Source organism: Pleurodeles waltl, chromosome 3_1 (genome assembly GCF_031143425.1).
Source record: "Pleurodeles waltl isolate 20211129_DDA chromosome 3_1, aPleWal1.hap1.20221129, whole genome shotgun sequence".
Classification (NCBI taxonomy): domain Eukaryota; kingdom Metazoa; phylum Chordata; class Amphibia; order Caudata; family Salamandridae; genus Pleurodeles; species Pleurodeles waltl.
Window position 1 is genome coordinate 1,790,326,521 of NC_090440.1, and position 23,583 is coordinate 1,790,350,103.

At 43.1% G+C, this 23,583-nt stretch overlaps 1 protein-coding gene across 2 annotated transcripts in view; it reads left to right on the plus strand.

Moving 5' to 3' along the window:
• DNAH7 (dynein axonemal heavy chain 7) overlaps positions 1-23,583 on the plus strand; it is a 1,158,398-nt gene that overhangs the window by 942,881 nt on the left and 191,934 nt on the right. For both annotated transcript variants that reach the window (XM_069225862.1, XM_069225863.1), the window contains 2 exons: positions 1,111-1,272; positions 12,363-12,548. In XM_069225862.1, coding sequence (XP_069081963.1) covers positions 1,111-1,272; positions 12,363-12,548 — 348 coding nt within the window. The remainder of the gene's footprint in view (positions 1-1,110; positions 1,273-12,362; positions 12,549-23,583) is intronic.

The following is a 23,583-nucleotide window of genomic DNA, read 5'->3' on the forward strand; positions in this document are numbered from 1 at the left end:
TACTGCAATCACCTTTATGCGTGTGGGTATTAGGAACCAGAAGGGGGACTAGGAAAAGTGTTTATGTGGAATGGAGAGGCCAGCAATTATTTCTGTGCTGCAATACATTTGAAGTCCTGTTATTCCAATATATCTTTGATTCACTATGATTAGATTCTGCAGAATGTGTGGCTACTGCATAAAGTATTGCTTGGCCATAACAGATTGAATGTACAGTTTAAAAAATGCAATAAAAATGTGTTTAAAAATGTTGTATTTGGTGGTTATGGAAAAGCTTGCAGTGAATACGTGCTCATACTGAAAAGGTTGCATCTGTGTCAGTGATTTGTATATAGTTTTTAGCTGTATATTTATGTATGAACCAGTTACTTTTTTGAGAATGTTGACTGTATCACTAGATGGGTTCTTTGATTATCTCTAGTCCATACATACACGTGGGTTGTTTTTATAACACAATGGATGCAATGCATACCTCAGGTGAATTGAAACAGAAATAGTGAAAAATTGAGTGATGGTACAAATTTCTTATTTCAGTAAGAAGTGTGTTCAAGAATTTGTCTATTTAGACTGAGAATGCCTACTTCCCAATTTGTCATCTATTAATTGTTAGTATTTTTGCTTTGAAGTGCTTTTTTGAGCAGGAACTTAATTGAGTCAATATGCATGAACACCAGGCCACTTGGAGTCGAATCAGAGTCACATCCTTACTTAGGGATAATGCTCTGCCAACTTGTAGTTAGTCTCTAAATGGGATTAACCACTCACTGCCTTCATAGAGGCTTCATACCTGCTTCACAATAGTATATTGCATTTAATGTATGTTACTTTTAGTTACCAGTTGTGATTTAGAATTTGGTAGACAGATTACCCAGTTACACATTTGACGGATTTTCCCTCTGCCTTATTAGAAATGCATGATATGCTATGAACACTTGTAATAAGGCAAATTAGATATCCATTATGTTTATAACGGAGAGCCAAACTCTAAATTAGTTCCAACGTTTGCTAGGCAGAAAAGCAGGTGTAAATTACAACTGATTATATTAGTTTTATATTTGTATTGTATTTGTTTTGGCTCTTATTTATACTTTTGTTTTGTTTTGTTGAAAGCCTGAATTCAAGAAGTTGCTCTATGGCCTCTGTTTCTTCCATGCACTGGTTCAAGAAAGGAGAAAGTTTGGACCCCTGGGCTGGAACATCCCGTATGAGTTTAATGAGACTGATCTGAGAATTAGTGTCCAACAGCTCCATATGTTTCTCAACCAGTATGAGGTAGGTATCATTAAGAGAAAATACGCATCGTATTTGTAGAAAGGACAAAGATTTTTCTTTAAAAATGATCAGTTCTTCCAGAATACATTGTCGAATATGTTAAATAGGATCAATTTATAATGTTATTTGGATTTCATAGAGTTCAGTCTCATGTAACTGTGCAAGGTTCATTGCATCATGTTATTTATAACATGACTGTAGTATGCATGTAACAAGGAACCCACACTTTGTGGTGTAGGCAACAAATACTACTTTCCTTGCTCTGTAATATTTCAAAATCTGTTAGAAGTTCAGAGTCATGATAGTCACAAAGCTTCAAACTGAGCATTGCTATACATTCTTGGCATACCTATCAAAAGTTGATTGTTCTTACATGTTCATAACAAAGCTAGCATTCCCCGTTGTTTAAGTCTGACCACAAAGTAAAGCAGCTATTCTCTAGATTTCAGCAAGAATGACCTCAAGAAAACAATTGCAGCAAGACAGTTAAAAATAATAGTGCTCTGAAAGCACCACCTTTTCACAAATCTAAGTTACCATTGCTCTTACAAACCAAATTTCACTTCCAGAAAAGTGAGGTCATCTTTATTGATTGTTTGCTGCAGAAAATATCCCTTCTGGTGGTTGGTGGCAGAGTGTAGATAAACAATTTGCATTAGAGCCAGAGATATTTATTCTGTCATGTATACATTCAAATGAACTGACCGTTCAGCAAACATTTGTGGGAGGCGATTTGAGGTCTAGTCGCTTCCCATAGAGAGCAGCCATCCTGAGCTGCACCCAGAAATAACACGGGACAAAGGAAAATTTAAAGTGGAAGTTCATTGTGCAAATAGTTGTAAGATACCTCATTTCTATCACTGGAAATTAAGTACAATAGATGTATCAACTTAGTCAACTATCTGCCATCTGGTTCCTGAGGGCTACCGTGTAGCTAACCACATCCGGGGGAGGGGGTTGTTCTTGGGAGCTTGCTCTCACCCCTCTTTGACCAGACTGAGAAGTCTCCTAACTGGGTGACCATGCAGAAGTTTAAAGGGTCTGAATCCAACCCTTTTCTGTACCACTTCCCTGTAGGCAAACAGTGGGCATGGTAAGAAAATCAGACTGAGTTGAGGGCCTTCCTGGGAGTCACAGAATGTTATAGGATGTTTGTCAAGAGGTATGGCACCATTGTTGCCCCTTGACTGAGCTGACTTCCAAGAAGCAGCCTAAGGTTATCTGGACAAAGACTTGCCAGAAAGCCTTTGAGTCCCTCATGCAGGCAATGTGCATAGCCCCTGTGCTCAAGGCCTGTGACTTTTCTAAGCAATTCCTATCCAAACAGAGGCCTCAGAACATGGGTCAGTTCTGTCACAGCTCAATGGGCTAGACCAACCTGTAGCTTTCATCTTTAGGAGGTGACTTCTCAGGGAACAGGGGTGGAGTGCTATTGAAAGCGAAACCTTTGATGTGGTCTGGGCACTGAAGAAACTGAGACCATACTTGTTTGTGACTCACATGTTTAGACAGGCCACAGGCCCCTCAGGAGGGTAATGCAAGTGAGGTGTGAGAATCCAAAATTGTTGGGTTGGTCTATCTCTCTACAGGGAATAGACTGTACTGGTGGAAAACCGACCTGGGTCAGACTACTCCAATGCTGATGACCTATGCAGGTTCTTCTGCCTTAGTGATGGGAACTCCCAGGAGATTGGGTAGTTCTTCCCACTTTTAGCTGAGGGCATCATGTGTTAGACCTGTGTAGGAATCTGGCCTGGTGGTTGGTGGGTACTTATACCAGGTCCAGGTATCCCTATTATTGTAGTGTAGGTAGCGTCTAGAAGCCAAGCTGTCTAGAGGCAGCTGTGGATGAGCAGCCAAGGCTTATCTTGGAGACATGCAAAGCTCATGCAATACCACTATAGTCACATAACACTTACACACATAAAAGAAAACACTCAGAGTTAAGAAAATAAAAGGTCTTTATTACAATAGCACAGTGCCAAAACTTTAGATAGGCAACCCTCCAATAGGAGGTAAGTAAACACACTAAATATGTACATTAGTTCTCAGAAATAGGCATAGGAAGTTATAGAAAACAGTGTCAATGCAAATAGACAATAGTGACCGTAGGGGGAGCCCAAACCATATACTAAACAAATGTAATGCGAACACAGTACCCCCACCTAAGTAAATGGAATGTGTAGAGGGGAGCTGGGGGTACTAGGAAACCCCAATGGTAAGTACCACAGTGCCCTCTAGCGACCAGGAGGAAAAGAGTAAATTACTAGATTTTCCCCAAACCACCCAAAAGGAAGAAAATGAAGAAAATGCAACACTCAGGCAAGACTGCAAGAAACCAGTGGTGGATTCCTGAAGAGGAAGACCTGTGAAAAAAGGGAATCAAGTCCAGAAGTCACAGAAGAGTCCAGGAGGAGTAGGAGCTACTACTCACCCAGCTGTGAATGCAGGAGTTTGTCGACGGTAGGACAAAGATGGTCAGGAATGCAGCCCTGGAGCAGGTGAAGAGTTCCTAGAGGATACAGTCGACGTCCCACGCTGGATGGATGATTGCAGTCAGTCAGTGGTGTGGAAAAACCACCAACAAGCCTTAGCAAAGGCAGAAGTCGAGGTGAAGGAAAAGTGGAGCTATCGGGGACCAGCAAGGTCCAGAAGGACTCAACCCATGGGAGAAGTCCTAGGGGGACCCTTAGCAAGGCAGAGAGTCCAAAGAAGAAGAGGCAGTCCCTACAGTAGACCCACTGGATGAGGAACCAAGAGTCACAGAGGAGCTTATGCAGCACTACTGGAAAGGGTTCCAGCGCTGCAGGAGAAGCAAGCAGAGGGCTGTGCGTCACATGAAGCAGTGCCGGGGGCTACACAGAGCCTGAAGATCCCTTGGAGGAGATGCAAACAAGCCTTGGCAGATGCAAGAGATGCAGTGCATGGGGGTACTGTCCTGCATGGGAAGGCCAGGGCTTATCTCCACGCAGCTCAGGATGAAAGGAGATCCATGCAGCCGGTCGTCTTTGCAGTTGATGGCTGAAGAAGCAGGGGAGTGACTCCTTCACTCCAAGGGAGATTCCTTCTTCTTTCTTGTGCCGCCCTCAGAGGATGCACAGCCAGGGAAATGTTGCAGAAGCTGGAAGGAGCCGTGGAAACAATGTTGTAAGCAGAGTCTTTGTCATGGATGCAGATTGTCAGTTCCTAGCAGGTCTAGTCACAGTTCCAGTGGCTAGAAGTTGAAGTAGAGGTTGCAGAGGTGTCCTGCTGGAATCTTTCAAGCCGAATCTGAGGACTCACCCGAGAGAGAGACCCTAAATAGCCCTGAAAGGGGGATTGGTCACCTGGCCAGGTGACCACCTATCAAGATGGGGCTCTGACGTAACCTGCCTGATCTGGCCACTCAGATGCTCCCAGAGGTCCCTGCCAACCTTGGATTAAAGGTGGCAGAACCCAGGGACCTTCGGGAGGAGCTCTGGGCACCACCATTCCTGTACCGGTGTAGACTGGTTTATGCTAGGAGGGCTATTTCCAAAGGGAGAGTGTGTTAACCCCTCTCCCAAAGGAAATCCTTTGTTCTACCTTCCTGGGCCTGAGCTGGTCAAGCAGCAGGAGGGCAGAAACCTGTCTGAGGTGTGGCAGCAGCTTGGGCTGCCCGTAAAACCCCAGAAGGCTGGTAGGAGCAATGCTGGGGCTCCTCTAAGGAGCACCTAGAGTGCATGGAATCCTACTTCCAATTCTGGCAACAGTATTGGGGTATGATTCTGACATGTGTGATACCAAACATGCCTAGGTTCGGAGTTACCATTATGGAGCTAAACATAGGTAGTGACCTATGTCCAGTCACATGCATAAAATGGTGTCCCCACACTCACGAAGTCCAGGAAAATGGGACTGGAGTTTGTGGGGCACCTCTGCTAGTGCAGTGGTGCCCTCACACACAGGTACTTGCACCTTGCCCTCTGGGCTAGGAGGGTCTGCCATAGGGGTGACTTAGTGACCTGGTGCAGTGACCTGAAGGGAAAAAGGGTGCATGGACCCTTTCACACAGGCTGCAATGGCGGGCCTGCAGAACACTTTCCATGGACTCCCCATGGGTGGCATAATACATGCTGCAGCCCATGGGGATCCCCTGGTACCCTAATGCCCTTAGTACCTGGGTACTATACACTAGGGACTTACATGTGGCCACCAGTATGCCAAATGTGGGGTGTCAGTAACCACGCTACCAAGCTAGAAGGGAGAGAGCATAATCACTTGGGTCCTAGTTAGCAGGATCCCAGTGAATACAGTGAAACACACCGACAACAGGCAGAAAAATGGGGGTAACCATGCCAAGAAAGTGGGTACTTTACTACAACCTGTCACCCTTAGGGTGGACTTCCCCAAAATCTTTTGCCTACTAACCTCCATTTTTGGTACTGAAATTATTTTTCCGACTTGGCATTAAAACCCCTTGCTAAGCCTTAAACTCCTCGTAGGAAGCTAGCCCTTTATGTGGTATGTCAATACTGTGTAAAGGGTTTAGGGGTTCCCCAGTGACTGGACAGGGCTTGCTATGCAATCCCAAAGTGCTCTGTTTGGAGGTAGTATGGTCAAGCAGCCTTAGGTTTAACACAGAGGAGTGCAAGACATCCACAAATACACACAATAGTCAGTTAATGAGACTCATGACTCAAAAAGGAGATCCACACCAATTTATAAAAATAGCAAGTATCTTAAATATGTTTAGCCATCAGAGAAAAATCGTTCAGGTAAGTACGTTTTTAAATAGGAATTATTTTTACTTAAAAAAAGTGGACACTGTGCAATTTCTGAGTTCTTCAATGTTATCCTATGGGAGGTAAAACAAGTTCTGCAAACAGGTAGAGTACAGTGACTTACAAGACCAATCTTCAGGAGTTATGATGAGCAGTGGGCAAGGCAGCACCAGTAGTACACCACCAGCGGCAGCCCGGGTGCAGGGTGCAAAACAGCATCTGGAGACCAATGCGTTTCAATGGAGATCGGTCACAGTGAAAAGAGGCTGCAGGCTCCGGCCAGGAGGCCAGTCTGTCTGAACTAACAGCGGAGCTTAAGCCTCACGATGCTCGGGCACAAGTAGGCACCTTTGTTTCTCTTCTTCATGGCTTATGGGCGATGGGTGCAGAGGTGTCCTTTGGTGTCAGATTTTCCTTCCCAGAGGAGTCGTGGTAGAGGAGGGCTGTGTGCAGACACTGCAGGAATCGTCGGGGTCCAGGAGGGATGTCACCACGATGGACTCAGACTCTGGAGGGCTGGGGAACCTTGTTGGCATTGGTGGTCTGCTTTAATTCAGGTTGGAGAAGGCGTGTGCAGTGGTGACTTCAGGTGTTGGGTATTGGTGGTTCCGGATGCTTCAGAGTCCCTTCTTTGGAGTTTGTTGGGGAATAAGTCTGTTATTCACAGGAGGTCTTGAGTCTTTAACTAAGGCAGGCAACCATCTCGGGTTTCTGGATTCACAGCTCAGGACAAGAAGACTTTGGTGCAGATCTAGTTGAGGGATGCAGACAGGCCGGGGGTGTTGGTGCCAGGTCAGCGACTTCTTTTTTTTCCTCTTCTGCTTCTGTGGTTCTTCAATATCCATGGTCTTCGTAGGTCATCAGGATCTGCTTCTCTGGTGCCAGGGGCTTTCCCTAAATACTGAATTTTGTGGTGGTAGTGGTGTGCAGGTTAGTAGCCAATGGGTTCACTATGCCCCCTCTATGACTACTTCCTGTGAGAAGTGGGTGTAATCCTGTCCCAGAATTCCTAGGTATGCCATGTCAAAGAGGGCTACCTCTGAAATTTTGTGTCCACCTCGCAGTAGCCCACCTTAGGGGTAGTACTAGCCTGGAGGTGGCACGCCTTCCTAACTAGCTAATTTTCCCACCTGTCCAGATGCTAAGTGGGCTCTGGACAGATGGGGTGGTTTCCTCACCTGTGAGGGGAGCCAGATTTGCATTTCAAAGGTGGCAGCTCTTTGATGCTTGCCGCCTTAGGACAACGAATCAGCAAGTCAACCTGTGGGTGGGGTGTTAGACCCTCTTCCCAGACAGGCTTTTGTTGTGGGCCTTCTGGAAGAAGAAGGCTCTTACCCTAGGGGGCCAGAACCATCTCTTGTATGGCAGGCTGGCAGAAACCAGTCAACAAACACACCAGAGGCGGGTAGGTTTTCAGAGGCTACCTCTAAGGTGCTCTCTGGGTGCATATATTGATAAATCCATCACTGGAATTAGTGTGTGCTTGTCAGTATGATATATTTGATACCAAACATCCCTATATTCAGTGAAGCTATCATGTTGCTGGGGAACTCTTACTAACCAGTGTCCAGCACATGCAATTAAGATGGCTTCCCTGACCATTTACTATGTCTAAGAATTGACAAAGACATAGCAGGGGCATATCTACTCTTGCAGCTATGCCCTCACATGTAGTATAATGCACCCTGCCTGAGGCTGTTAGGCCTCCTGTAGGGGTTGCTTACATACATTGCATACAGAGTTAGGGGGCATGGCACACAGGGATGTGTGACATGTTGTGTTTTCATTTTGGTCTGCACCAAGACATGTAGCCTGCAATGGCAGTCTGTCATGTGCTTGGTGAGGGTCCCTTAGGGTGGTACAATTCATACTGCAGCTCTTAGGGACCTTCCATAGCACCTCAGGCCCAAGGTACAAGGGGTACCATTTACTAGGCATGCTAAAGGATTCACCAATTGGGGAAACAATTATACAGTTCAGGGAAAGAGATCTGGCACTGGGGACTTGGTTAGCAGGAACCCAGTGCATTTTCTGTCGAAATCACATAAGATACCAGGCAAAAAGTGAGGATAACCATGTTGAAAAGATGCATTTTTCTACACTCCCCTTTTATTACATATGTCACCTTTAGGTTAGGCCATAGGTCGCCCACAGGGCAGACTGCTGTGTAATTAAAACGTTGGGCATGTGCTTTTACATTTTACAGTCCTGATAGTGAAAAAATCCTAAATTTGTTTTTCACTGTTGTGAGGCCTACACCTCCCATAGCATAACATTGGGGATTCCTTATAACATTTAATAAGCTGTAATTCTCAATTGGGAGCAGGTAGCTTTCTCATGTTTGGTATCTATGAAATTGTAATGATAAATCATCCATAATGGAAAAGCTGGCTTTTTCATTACAATTTTGAAAAGGCCACATAGAGAAAGTTTACCATCTATATCAGGGGTTGGGCTCCTTTAAGCAGGGCCACTGAAATTGTGCAAGTGTGCAGCTCTGGTAATTTTTATATAATTATAGATTTGCTGCTTTTGCCTCATAATCCCTCATCTGCCACATAATCTGCAGATTTTAACAAAAACGATTGTTTCTAGCTCAAACGGTTCAAAAGTTACTAAAAATGCAGCGACTGGGGTTGCCACACAGTGAAAGCCCCTTTGCACAGCTGGACAGACCACCTTTCTGTCCCAGAAAGTGTTACCATGTTTAAAAATGATTAAATAATTAAGTAATACTATTGCAAAATGTGCTGCGTTATGTCACATAATTTGCTTTTTCTTGCTGCATAACTTAATCAGTCCTGCTGCATAATTTGGCCCTCTCCTGCTGCATTATTCCAGTAGCCTACTTATAAGCCGGAAAGGCTAGACAACTAATCTTTTAAACATCTCACAAGTGATAACGCGTCCCAATCAAGATAATTTAATCACTCCGGGACTCGTTTTAGGCAGATGAATCGTTTGACCCTGATTGAAGACACCTTAGGACGAGATAACTAGTCAGTATGTCAATCAATAGATCAATAACCTCATCAATATTCACAACAGAAAGTCAATCAAATTAATCAATGACATTAAGAAGAATTGAAGCACACCATGACCTTTCAGTCATGAATAACCACACAGAATGTAGTAGAATTTAGGACATTTATTCCCTATTGATTACACTTCTACTAGTAAGTTTATTAGTCTCAATACCAGAAAACACATCAGCAATGTCACAATATGGCAGCTCGAATAAGACTTCATCAAAGCAATGATCATAAACATTAGAACAAAGCACGATGTCAACATGAATTAATCTTAGCAGAGTATCAATAGCGCATTATTCAACAAAGCATGGATTCAGTCATTTGTCTATTTGCGTCCGTTCAGTGAACTCCTTGACTAATCTCGAATTAGCATTGGCATGTTGGGCTTCATGCAAAACAATTTAGCAACAAAAATTTAGAAAAAATCTAACTATGGCCTCTATCAAAGGAGCAGTTTGTACCTAGAAAGAAAAGGCAAACAGACAATTACAATTTCATCATCATATAGTTACCCTCCGTAATGGGTCAGCGTACAGAGTCAGTCTTTGTCCTCAGGACATCAGTTGATTCGCCATCAGCCAGGAAACACAGCAAAGTTCTGTAAGGCAGGGCAATAAGGGACACTTCCCTCATAAGGAGGAAAAGTATGAATTGGGCAAGGCAAAGTAAGGATTGTTTGTAACGTCAAACAGCAAAGTCTTTAAGATAGAGTGACAAAGTGGCTAGATAACCGCAAAGAATGGTACGTAATGGCAGTGGCATAAAGGTAGCTCGGAATGGCTGATTTCTCGTCGTGTCAAAGGGTTATATCAATCCTACTGTACAGTCCCCCAATTTCCAATTGGGCAGGTTTTGGTGCATCATTATCTCCATCCAATGGTTTACTTGTCGCCTCATTAAGATTGTCACTTTGGAATAGTTCTCACGTAGTTTATTGGCTCCTGTAATTGACGTCTCCAACGGGTAGAATGTCAGGTACAACTTCTTGTTCTTGCGGTCCTCTCACAGTCTCAGTCAGTAGTTCCATTGTCTATACCAGTTCAGGTGACCTTGTACCTGTTGCAAGTTTACACTGTTGCATTCGGCAAGAATGTCTCCTTGAGCAAGTCGAGTCTCATGAGAAAGAATTTACTACGGTTACACACATCTTCTAACTTCTGGAAAAGTACGGCTACATGTCCTTCAGTAAGTCAGCACATTGCATGTTAGAAAAACACATTTAATATGAAACCGGGCAGCTAGGCCCCGACTCATGCTAACTAAGGCCTAGTGATTAATTTAGCAAAACTGTAATATATTACTCTTAATGCTAATACAGAATCATACATTAATACATTAATAATTCATTATTAGTCAATTTCATTAATCATCGTATACATTGGTGGCCACTCCCCGTGGGTACATTTCACACACACGTTTAGTAAAAGCATATTAATACCTTTTCTATGCGGCATCATTATGCATTAATTTGCAAACATTTCATGTTAATTTTTATTATAAAAACTACACTCCAACACAAGTGCCAGTACTGACGCTGGTGATCACTGTTATTGAATAGTCTCAGTACTGACACTTGTGAGATGTTTGAACATATAGAACGTTGGCATTTTCCTGCCCTTAGCCCTTTGTGCCTGCAGCCTGTCTTGGGTCACATGAATGAATGTAGCTGATAGACAGTCAAACAATAGGGGAATTAGGTTCGTCTCAATGGGCCAGCTGCTGGCAGGATGGAGGAAGGGAGCTGAGCAGAGCTCCACTTGCACCTGAGTAGGCTGTGTCCTGCCTCCTCACAATAGGCCTAACAACCCTGTATTGTCACTGCGGCCAGCTTTGAGCCAGGGTAGGGGAGTCAGGAAATTCCATGCACTTCAAAGAACCTCTAGAACCTCTCCAGAAGCTTTTTCCACTTTCCAGGTGAATGGAATCCGGGTATACAAATAGAACCTTCAGACCCACTCTTCAGTACACTTCTGGGCCTGTGGACTCTGCCAAGACAAAGGACTGCTTTGCTGCTGAAAAGACTGCTACTCTGCTGGACTGATGCCCTGCTCCTTTGCTGAGCTGATGCCCTGCTGTCATATTGCCGGGGAAAGGAGAACTGGGCCTGCAACTTTATCTTGAAGCCAGAGTTACTCCAAGGTGTAGTCTACTGGCCTCCTGATCTGTGCCTCTGGGATATAAGAGGCTGCAGAGCATCCTGCAGCAGTACCTGGACCCTGTCGATACAAGTTCCTGATCCCCAGATAGTGCCCCTCAGTTCCTGGACCTTTGGTGTGGTCTTGGTGAGCTGTATTGAAGTTTTTGGGCTCTTCATGATCATGAATGGGCTGGTTCACACTAACATCTCGCCGACTTTGTCTCCCACACCATCATTCAACTTGAAGCTCTGGAAGCTGCCTCTTCCTGAACAGCAGGGACTGCTAATGGAAAGCTCCAGCAACACCTGTCTGTCACAACTACAGGATCTTTGTGTTACAGCAACGACCGTCGCAATACCTGGCCTGCTCTTCACGCTAATCAAGCAGCCTCCCGCAATGCTTTCCCTTCTCCTCATGGCCTCCTCCACTGGGAACAGGACCTTTGGCCTTCAGGTGAGAAGGTAAAACTTTCAGCAGGACTAGTCTGGGGACTGTAGCTGATCTGCGCTCCATCTCTCCTCAGCCTGAACTTGTGACTTTGACCCGATCCAGCGTGACGAGATATCCATAGTTGGCAAAACATGCCTGACATGGGACGGATTAAGGTTGTCCCTGTTCAGTCATCACAGCCAGTTTCTCTACTGGTAACTTAATAATTCACTCTTGTAGTGTATCCAATTCAAATACCAGTCTAGAAAAAGTAACTTTATTTGGGTCTTACAAATATTTCTTTGTTTTGGACTTTCCATTGCACCTACTACGATTGTGGTCATGCGTCCACCCATTCATCCATGCATTCACTCACTTACCCATTTATCTCTCTAAGTATTCATAGGCCCATTCATTGACTTATTTTTGCATTTTCCCACACACAGCCACACTGCTGTACACACAGACTTGCCAATCCATGTTGAAGTACTTTTAGCTTGTATAGTCAGACCTGTTCTCTTTGTCATAAGGGTACATCTTGCAGAGTCTTATGCAGACACCCCAGGATAGGAGAATCATTATGTAGATGGCCAATATCATGTCTTCAAGGGTTTAGAACATTTTATTTTCAACAATGATGTAATTAACTTGCTAGTAGTAGTAGCTAGTGTCTTAATGTTTGTGCTGGGAAGCACTTAATGTAATATTAGTTTGCTGCTAAGCTAACCTTTGGTCTTTGAATATTTCAGGAGCTTCCTTATGATGCTATCCGCTATATGACAGGAGAGTGTAACTATGGCGGAAGAGTTACTGATGACTGGGATCGCCGCACTCTACGAAGTATTTTAAACAAATTCTACAACCCCGAAATAATTCAAGATCCTGATTACAAGTTTGACTCGAGTGGCCTCTACTTTGCTCCCTTTGATGGAGATGTGAGTAAGAGCTTTTATATAAGTTAATGCAGCAAACAAACTGCTGTTGATTAGATGTGTCAATAGTAGCATACAGTTTAATTCAATGTAATATGACAATAACATCTGCTAAACTTAACAAATAAATGACACTTGCTCACATAATCCAGTTGTTCATCCACCATCACAAATTCAGTCTCCACCTTTGTAAATGCAAATCAGACAAAACAAATCTTCAACCCTCCCTATTGTGAGTTAATAGTCAATTTGATTCATGAGTAAACTCAGATTTTAATTATGCATGGACATCAAGCAGGGTGGGGAAGGATGAAGTTTGCTCTTTGTTTCACTTGGTAACGCTCGTGCACACTTGAATCTGAGAGATCATGATGGCACCAGGAGGAACAGAAACTAAGCAAGGATCTAAGACCAGTTTACTTTCTGTAGTTTATACTCCTTGCCATTTCCATTAACACCTCACTAGCAAATAATGTTGGTCGTTGGTTCTGGGTGAGAGAGAGGATCAACACTGTGAGGTGACTAATATTTCACTGGATGCCTGTTGTCACTTTTTGGGACTCAATGTCCGTGGAATTATTTCATACATATTTTTCCATTCTTTATTTTTTTGCTGGTGAGCATTGGCAAAATGGCAAATTGTTGATCACTGTACCAAAAAGGTGGCCCTTTCTTTTTTCAAAATGTCTGCTTTTGTACCAGATGATCTCTTCGTGCTCTCTACTGTGTATGTGTTTTTATTTTTTCATTAATTTCCAAATTGTGTGTTTCTTTATCTTTTGTCTAACCTGCCCCCCACCTCCAAAAGTCCATGGCCATTAAATGCTTGTGAGAAAACTCTCTATATTTGTTTATTTTCTATTTTTATTCTCCATAGATTTTTTTCCTCATTGAAAATGTGGCCGTACTTTGGAGCTGTATGTATGACATCTTTGTCTATTTTCTATCAGGAATCAAAGTTCTTTCTGGTTGGGGGGCGCAAGAGAGCCAGAAAACAAGGTGGTCGCACAAGCGTGAGGCTCCTGCGGTCCAGGGCCTAAATCCAACATGATCCTGACCCAACAATGCTATAAAGCACAGCCCACTGTGTTCCAGAAAGCAAGATGATCTGGCCGTGTTGCCAAAATTCTTTGGAGTCCATACTGTGGTTTGAACAAAATAGAGTTCCTTAGAACTTTGCTTTCCATTTCTGTTAAACATATGCAACGCTTGCCAGTGCAGTCACCCATCAACCATATGCATTTCTCAAATTCATAAAGTAGTTTGTGAGCTTACAGCTAGCAGCAATAGCTAACTCTGATAGATGCTGCTGTTAAGCTATTTTTTTTAAAAGTGTGAAATGCTGCTTCATTCAAATAATTACATAATGTAGGCATAAAGGCATAGTTTCACACTGTTTTTTTAATGTATTTTATATGCCCTGGAGTAACGTTTGCATACTTCCCTAGAGCCCTCCCGCCAATGCAACTATTACGCTTGGGCAGGGACTCAGAACTATGCAGTTGTGGTAGCAACTAATTCAGGCCAGGGATTCTGCAGGCTGCAGAAGCACAACAGATTATCCAACAAGCTTGGGACATTAGGAATGCACGGTGCCATGCTGAAACAAAATAGTTATAGGACAGCCTAGCTACATATGATTTATTTTAGGAAGCATCAACTACGCAGCAACCAATTTAGGCCAAGGGGTGGGGCACGCTGAAGAGGATGACGTTGTTGGTCATCTGAGTCATCTCTTCACCATGCATTACCTGCCCTTCGCAGCCCAGCACTATGCTTTCACCCTGCATGATGTGTGCCAGTGCAGAGCAGCGGGGATCAGAAACCTTGGTAGCATTTAAGTGTCGCAGGCAGTATTGAGCTGCAAGCCTACAGTCACTCGTGTCACCTGCTTTTTCCAGGCTGCACTGCACCTTGGACCTGCACGCGGAGTACAAGATTAATCGGTAAGCTCGCTTCTGCATACATCAGTAAGCTGGCTTACTGATCAATCTAGTGCTCCTCGTGTAGGTCAAAGGTGCGTTGCAGCCTGGAAAAGGCAGGTGGCGCATGTGCTTTAAGGCTAGAAGTTCAATACTGCATGCTGCACTTAATTGCTATGAAGCTTTCTGGGCCCTGCTGCTCCGCACCGGGGTGCGGAGGGCAGGTGTTGCATAGCACGGAGATGACTCGGATGACCAACAACATCATCCTCTTCAGTTTGCCCCAGAGAAGGTCTGTGAAATTCAGGCCAGGGCTTACTGATCGATCTGCTGCTCCTCAGCACTATCTGTGCCATGCTACCAAGATTTCCTCCCCACATTGCTCTGCATCAGCACACGTCATGTAGAATGAAAGCCCAGTGCCACACTGTCATCCTCTTCAGCCCACCCCACCCCTCCCCAGCTAAGCTCAGTTAATTCTATCAGAGCAGCTGGTTTGGATGACGGCAGGCAACTGCTTTTAAAAAAAAAAAAGGCCGAAAAATGCTAAAATAACAATAAGGGGCTACAAATTGAAAATGGTGGAGAGAGCTACCCACGGCCCTTGGCAGGCTACGAGTAGCTCACGATTGTCTGGTTGGAGACCCCTCGCCAATGCCATTCTACACCCTGCACGCCTTCGAATCTCTCACCGAGACAAAGATCATATTTCACTTCTCCACAACAAGTGGGTGATTATTTGAAATGCAACGTCTTGTGGGCCTCTTACACGACCCATGAGTCATCCCAGTCCAGGTCCTTATCTCTTCTATCCAAGCAGGGGCAACCACTGCGCAAGGACAAATCCAATTTTGATTGGATATCACCTACCATGGATCGATTGGTCTAACAACCTATGGCAGGGGTATATGGCGGAAGAGGACTGAAAGCCTCATGTATCAATTATTACCCTCAAGCATATACTAAGAGCCACTAGCGGGCCTAACATTACTGATAAAACTCTCCTAGACTTGCCTGGAGTTGATTTTAGTAATACCCCTAAAGACCCTCACACCAACGAGGGATATTGTAAGGTTCTCTTGGTGACCCCATTGTGGGATATCCCTGGTTTTGTTGTTTAATACTGAACTTACCCAGCTTTAACCAGTGCGGATGGCAGAGGGGATGGGAATCTTATCGCTTGTTTCCTTATGCTTCGCTTGATGCATGCTTCACTATAATGACTGCCATTGTTATGTTTATTTATTGTTTGAGACATCGTCCCACATGAGTCCACTCAACAGACCCTATTACATACACACACCAACTAACAGGAGTGGTACACACAATGGTCACTTCCCCTAACCCACATATTAATTGTCTCACTTGGAATGTGAGACGCCTACCTAGACAGACACAATGTCCATCTAGCACTGTTGCAGGAAACACATTTCAGTGGTACAGTGGGCACACGGTTGACATCCTACAGGCAATTTGCAACCTTCTCATCTTACTTCCACAGCACAATAACACTGGTAGGAAAGGGCATGCTGTACATACCTCAGGACACTTATAATGATACACAGGGACAATGCACAATAATCTGCGGCCAATTGGCACAAACTCCCCTCACTATAGTCAGCTGCTATGGCCCTAATGTGGATGAACCCGCATTCTTTCATAGACTCTAGGGCCACATAGCAGTTATTGGGTCCCTGAATCTAGGGAGGAGACTTCAACCTGGCCCTAAATGTGGAGCTAGACAGAATAAACAGCTCCTCCGGTTCACATACTGCGGCAGCACAACATGTCCGAGATAACATGTCGGAGCAAGGGCTAGTGGATGCCTGGTACATATTAAAGCCACTGAAGGTGGAAGGAGCCTTCTACGAAGGAGTACATTCCATCTGGTTCAAACTAGACTACTGGCTCATCTCTTGTGGATTGGGGCCTTTAATACACGACGTCATACACTTGGCACACACCTATTGCAATCATTCCCCACTCCTGCTGAGATTTGGCACACCAGTTACCAACATGCCTCTGTTATGCTGGTGACTTTCTATGAGGGTCCTTGTAGACGTGTTCTTCCTCAGAAATCAGGACTCGGTGACCAAGATAGGCACTGTATGGAAGGCCTTCAAAGTTACGATTAGACGCTTCTGCTTGGCCAAGAGCAGTGGTGTCTTGAGATCTCTTAGGAGCACACATAAACTTCTTGAAGGAGGCATCATATCATTATAATCTCAGCTAGGAACTCTTGTTGATTTTGAAGTAGCCAAACAAATTAGAACCGCCCTAACAGAATTTCAGGAAACTGCGGAACACGAATGCCTAATCAGAAGCAAACATGCACAAGCAAGAGCATATGGAGAAGGAGAAAGACCTGGGCACACACTAGCTACTATGCTGCGCACCTCCCACTCTTCAAATACCATTCTTGAAGTTAGAGACAAAGACGGGACCCCAGTATGAGACATTTCAGATATATTGTGAGTGTTTTTGAGGCCTACTATAGTAAGCTATACGCCTCGACAAGGGCAGGAGCGTTAGACATTGATGCCTATTTGGAGGATGTAGCACTGGGGTGGATCAGTGAGGCACAAAGGGAGATTCTGGCAACAGACACTGAGGATGATGAGATACGTGAGGCCATCATGCAATTGCAATCTGGTAAGGCCCGCAGGCCAGATGGCTTGCCAACTGACTTTTATAAACATATCTCAACAATCTCATACCTATGCTAAAGGTACTCTATAATGAAGCAAAACAAGAGGGTGTTCTTTCACCCTACATGAGAGAGGCCATGATTGTCACCCTGCTTATACCTAATAAGCAGGCTGATATCTGTGACTCGTACGGACCCCTCTCACTTATAAATTACAACAGTAAATACTAGCAAATGTTTTGCAAATCACCTCAGCCCTGTTATGACCTTTCTGGTGAGACTGGATCAATCAGGATTAATTCCTGGCAGGACCACCTCACATAACCTATGCACATTGTTCATCCTACTGCAAAGTATTGACTTAGAGTATCTCGACCACTGCAGTATTTCTAAATGCCAGAAAGGCATTTGACTCATTGGAGTGGGGCTACTTGATGGTCGTTCTCGAGCGAATGGGATTCCCCCCAGTGTACCTGCAGTGGATCGCCCTATTATATTCCAGCCCCACTGCATGACTCCAAATTAATGTGATGTTCTCGGCTCCATTTGGCATCACCAGAGGTACCCGATAAGGATGCCCTCTGTCACGTCCTTGTGATGGATGCCTTAGCTACCAAACTTCCACAGCACTATGCCATCAATTCCCCGACAAGACATATTCTAGTTTCGCTTTATGCAGATGACATCACACTGTACTTTAGGAACCCATGGGACAGTCTAAATGCAGTACTTTGGGAGTTCATTCACTTTGGTGGGGTATCTGGCATCCAGATCAATTGGAAAAAATCCAATATTTCCCTCCTCACTAACACTCAGAAATTTCAACCGTAGTTCCTGCTGAGGTGGTGTGACTCAGGAATCCGATACCTGGACATTAAATTATCCAGGAATAAGGAGGAATTTCTCCGAGCAGACTATGGTACTGTTCTGTCAAAAGTGATGGATAACATAACTCGCTGGATATCGCTGCCCCTGTCATTTGCAGGGCATGTCTCTCTCATGAAAATGGTTATTCTGCCACAACTATTGTATTTGTTCCTTAATATCCCTTATTCACCGGGGAGACAAGTTTTTAAATTACTCAAGAGACAATTAATTCACCTTGCATGGGCGGGAAAAGAGCTACACTTGCAATGGTAGATACTGACCGTGCCTTATGAGAGGGGTGGATTTGAGACTCCAGACATGGAGCTATACTACTTGTGCCCCCAAGCTCACTATGCTATATATTGGTACAAGCCACATCCCCCTTTGTGCCACATCTGGCCATAGAACAGGGGTACATGGCCCATCTTCCCTCTACTGCATATCTAGGACCTAACACAATCACAATAGCACCCCCCGAATCGGCTGTAGCCTGCACTAATACTGCATGGAAACATTTGACCAAAAGGGGAGGCAAATCAACAATGTGTTCACCCTCCATCCCACTTCCCTACCAAACTGCTATACCTGTTTCCTGCGAAACTGCATGTCGTAACATGCTAAAAGGGGCAAAAACTGCTACTAGGGAGCAACTCTGTGGAGATGGTTAATTTATTTGCCGTGAAACAATGTTGTTGATAAAGAGCAGACTCCATTGGATGTTTTTCTGTACATCAGGCTATGACAGGACATCCAAATACCTACCCCTGAGTTTCCTAAAGAGCCCTCCACGCTTAACGCCTTCCACACACTACTTAATACAGACAGACCAAGGCACCTGGAATCAGAATTATATCGCACAGTTCAGCTTGAACAAATGTGAGCGGGAGGTGCAACCAGAGAGCTGTGGGATGCAGAGCTCGACACCCCCTTAACCAATGCACAGTGGCTATATTGCTGCGGGCAAACACGATACATCGCGTCTAGTAGAAGATTGTGCATAATTCATTATAAATTCCTTCACAGACTGTATTACACTCCAGCAAAGCTACACAGATTTCACCATTGCTCTGCAATAGGTGCATTAGATGTAGAGCCGAAGCGGCTGATTTCTTACAACTAGCCTGGGCCTGCCCCCAAATTCTGTGTTACTGGAAAGAGATTGAAACTGCCATGTCCACTCAACCGATGACACTTACCCTGTTGATGGCCTTTCTGAGGCATTCAAGTGGCACAGAGCCTGGCCTCAAAAATTAGTCTCACTTAGCTTACTGTTGCAAAGAGGTGGGTGGCATGCAGATGGGGCAGGTGCCGGGTGCCAAAATTTAAAGACAGGCTGCAGGATCTAATATATTGCAGGGAACAGCTTACCCTCTATGCAGACCTGCTCCCGCCTAGCTCCAGACCCAGAGACATATGGGGGACTTTGAAGTCCTATCTATGAACCCAATCTTCCTGTACCAATTAATCACATGATGCAAACTACCTACCGATATGGGATGTGTATGATTACACCACAGCACCAGCCCCTCTTCAAGAGGACCTCTACCCACAGACATTTCACTGGTCATATGCAGCCATGGCCCCTACCCTGCTGAATGCATTTGATAGCCTGGCTGAGGATGTATTATTGCTGTCCCGAATTGTGTGGCTTGGAAGCAAGGTTTACATAATTATGTTACTCCTGCAATATACATAACAGTTTGCCATGATAATGCACCAGAATGCTATGTTTGTTAATTATTTAAACATGTAGCGATTGCACAAACTGCCTGAATCTTCTGTCATACTAATAAAGAAACTTTAAATACACATCTTTCTGCTTTTCAGGTTATGTTTCACACTGTAAAGTAAATGTTTTTTTGTAAGGTATATTTTCATTACACTTTGGCACCTCATTTGGATTCTGCTTTCACACAGCCAAATGGTCAACACTTAGAAAGAAATTCTATCTCACTACCACAAACAGTTTATCGGAGTAGTTGTGTACTCAACCATAGTTCAAGCTGTTGCCAGACTGGAAACCAGTAATGAAGTGTGGATAGACATGCAAAGGGGCCATACATTTTCAAGCTTATACACGCTGGAACTTTCTATGCATTACAAGAAGCCTTCAGTCTTCTATCTAAGTTGTGGAAAGACTTAAAATCCATGCTGTTTCAAAAGGTCTTTTTGGACTCCCTGTGATCTCCAGCTGACCCTCACTCCACTACTTCCTTTCCCCATTCGTAGACTCTGTAATTCTCTCGGTTCACCAGTGAGACTAAAAGCCGATATGCACAACCTGTGGCCAACCTTTTATTAACTCTCTTCTTCCAGTATCAGTTTTGTCCACTACTCCTCAAAATGTGTACACAAACTGAGTCACACTGTTTTTCTATATGTATCCTCCTAGATACGCCTATATGCTACACTTGATGCTATTTTCACATTTACCAAATACTTGAAAATAAAGATAACATATCTCATTGCTACACTAAGTACTATTGTTTAGAAACTGGCACAATGAAAAACTGTTGTAGCACAGATGGGCTCTAGACATACAAACTACATAGCTACAGGCTTAAAACCAATTTTGAATCCATTGTAAGGTTTCTTCTACCCTCAAATTATTATTGCTACGTTTTTGACACATTGAACACTTGCTGTAAAACAAATGGAGTGTTGAAAACGTGCATTTCATTTTTTTATATCCTTCTCCAGAGCACTGTGAGACTGATACAACTGTCATTTAATGCCCAAAGACCTGTATTTTAGCACTTTTGTGGAATTTGATATACCACATATTTTGCTACCTTTCAGACCTGACATCTCTGGCTATAATCACTTACACTGGGGATGTATAATTTACATCTAAATTGGTTTGCATGTTGTTTTTTCCTTTAGGACCATGTCTTTATGGATCAACAGTGTCAACAATAATTACTTCTCCACTAACAATGTGCCTCCAAAAATCTGGAGGTCCTCTGCTTGTTGCCACATCTTTGGTTTCTATCCCAGTAGTGTTATTATGAAGCCTATTTAGGCATTGTTGCCTACACTTTTTTGTCCTGCTTCTAAAGGTGTCTAGCCAAGTAAACATTCAATATCAAGACAAGTTCTTCATACATTCATAAGTGGTTCTGTGCTCCCCAACTAGGTCTTATGCCATGTTAATTTAATGGCATAGGTCAGCTAATGTTAGAATTTGTGCAAAAGCATCCATGACACAGCTGGGTTAAGTTCCTTTGGGCTCACATATGCCTCACTGTTGTAAAGTAACTCATGTATGATAATTCAACTACTTTGTCACCTTAAGCCTCATAACATTTAAAAACATTCACATCCTATTACACATTACGTTTCACATGCCTAATAATCAGTGACATCATTTTGTTCTTTCCAGTTGTAATGTGCATCAGCAATAAGCATGTGATTAGAAAATAATATAATAAGCAAGGAAGTTCTGGTTTCTTTCGAGGCAGAGGCGAATTTAATCGCTTTGAACATTGTGACTTTCATAATGTAAAGTTTATGACATACATTCATGTATATCACTTCTTTAATAAAGGTCTGATGGTGAGGTATAACAGCTTAGGGCAAAGACCCAAATGGGACTAAATTACGTAATAAATATTTTGTTTGTCAGAAAGTAGTAACTGGCCAAACCTTTCTCTAATAAAAGAGATTAGGGTCTATATATTGAGGCTCAGATTCTGCAGGTTGCTTGTAATGGGATAGCCTTATGGATATTATGTAGTTATCTTCATCACTTTTAACTGATTTTACTGTTGATTAAAAAAAGTGCTCAACCCCATGTCTAAGCTCCAGATATAAACTCTGATTATAAGTAACTAAGGTTTGACCTTCAAATTGTATATACAGATTGAATCAACTGCTGTATTACAGTTTAATATGTTGTTCAACTTTAAATGCAGATCCGTTACTGCGTAACTTTCACTAGCAGTGCCCCAACTAGGTACTATCGATTGCTTTCATGAGATTTACTGACTTTCTTTATTTTAGGTTTAATGTGGGTAATTACCAGAAAATTCTTGTGTGTATGTTCATGAAGTTCTACCAATGACCATAGCAACCCTGCTTTCAGCTCTTATACATAGAAATTTGCATATCATGTTAATTCTTCTTACTTAGTCTCATTATAACACATGCATGAGAATAATACATGAGCAAAAACAACTGAGTGAACCCCTGTCGCTGATGACTTTGCCCACATTATAGTATAATCTACAGAATGCAAGGCTTGTAAAAGTATTTGCTTCTAATGAATTTGTTTTGTGCACAGGTGTAGATGAAACAGCACAATTTGTCCATGTGAAAGGGCCTGACGGGAAACACTGTTTTTAATGTGAGAATTACAGTGCTCTGTTATACTCAAATTTGGACGTGTTGGAAAAGCACCATCACCGTTATTTTTATTTTTACAAAGACATTCAATTGGAATTTTAAATAATGTTTTGCCAGGTTGTTCCTCTCACCTTTCTGAATCATAAAACACAAAATACCCCCTCTTAGCTATATAGAATCATAGGTAATTTCACAAAAGCCAGACCATATGAAAATAAATGTTTCTTACCATGGAGAGGATTTTCTTCCAAACTATATTGGCAACACCTTGGGATCCCATCTCTCTGGAGGACCTCCTGACTTGTATTATTTGTGAAAACTGTCCTCTTGTGAGGCAGATATCATATGCTAAAGAATGGACTGGAAATCTCAAATGCTCTGAAGGGTTGCGTAACAAAATTCACAATCTCTCAATGATGGTTCAGGGCTTAAAGTATTGGAAGATTAATATTCTGACCAGTACAATGTGTTACCGTCCTCCAAAACCTTGATTGTCTTTTTATTTAGTCACTTCTATTTAATTCCTGTAGCTCTCACCTGAAAACAGTTTCAGTTTGACTAGTTTTTGATACTTTGCTTTAGAGTCCTAGTGTCAGACCTTTTTAGTTAGTCCCACTCCTCCTGTAATAAGCTTTCACAGCCTCCATTAGGTTTTCCATTATCTTGCTTCTATGTCCCTCCACCCAAGCAGAACTCTTGTCGTTCCTTGAATATCTTCACTTAACATCACATGATCTATATATTAATGTGAATTGCCTAAATAAATAGTAATTTAGTTCAATAAGATTACTTAGAACGGCCAAAAATTTACAATGTTGGAACAATTCACTAGACAAATTTGAGTCTTATGGGCTGTTGTCTCTTTAGCAGCAAAAAGCCAAAGCCAATTGCTTTTGTGTGATAAAGGATTCAGGGCACGTAAATCCAAAAGAGGCTGCACTAGTACATTCTGGGTAGCACACCACATTAAGTAATATGGGGATTGGGATGATTAATATATTGGAAACTACCAGGAACCTTGAACAATTACAAAAGTTAAAAACAATAACCTCTAGCATGGCCCTCTGGACTAACTTGAAAAAAAACATTCATAGATTGCCTCTTGAATGCTCTTGAATTAACCTTAACAATTGGATGGAATCTTCCGCGGTTTATCTAAATCATTGTTTAATGCAAAAGAAGACAAGTCATGGTTCTCAAACAGGGAGCTTTGTCCAGACAGCTTTTACACGAAGGAAGCCTAACGTAAACTGGGAAA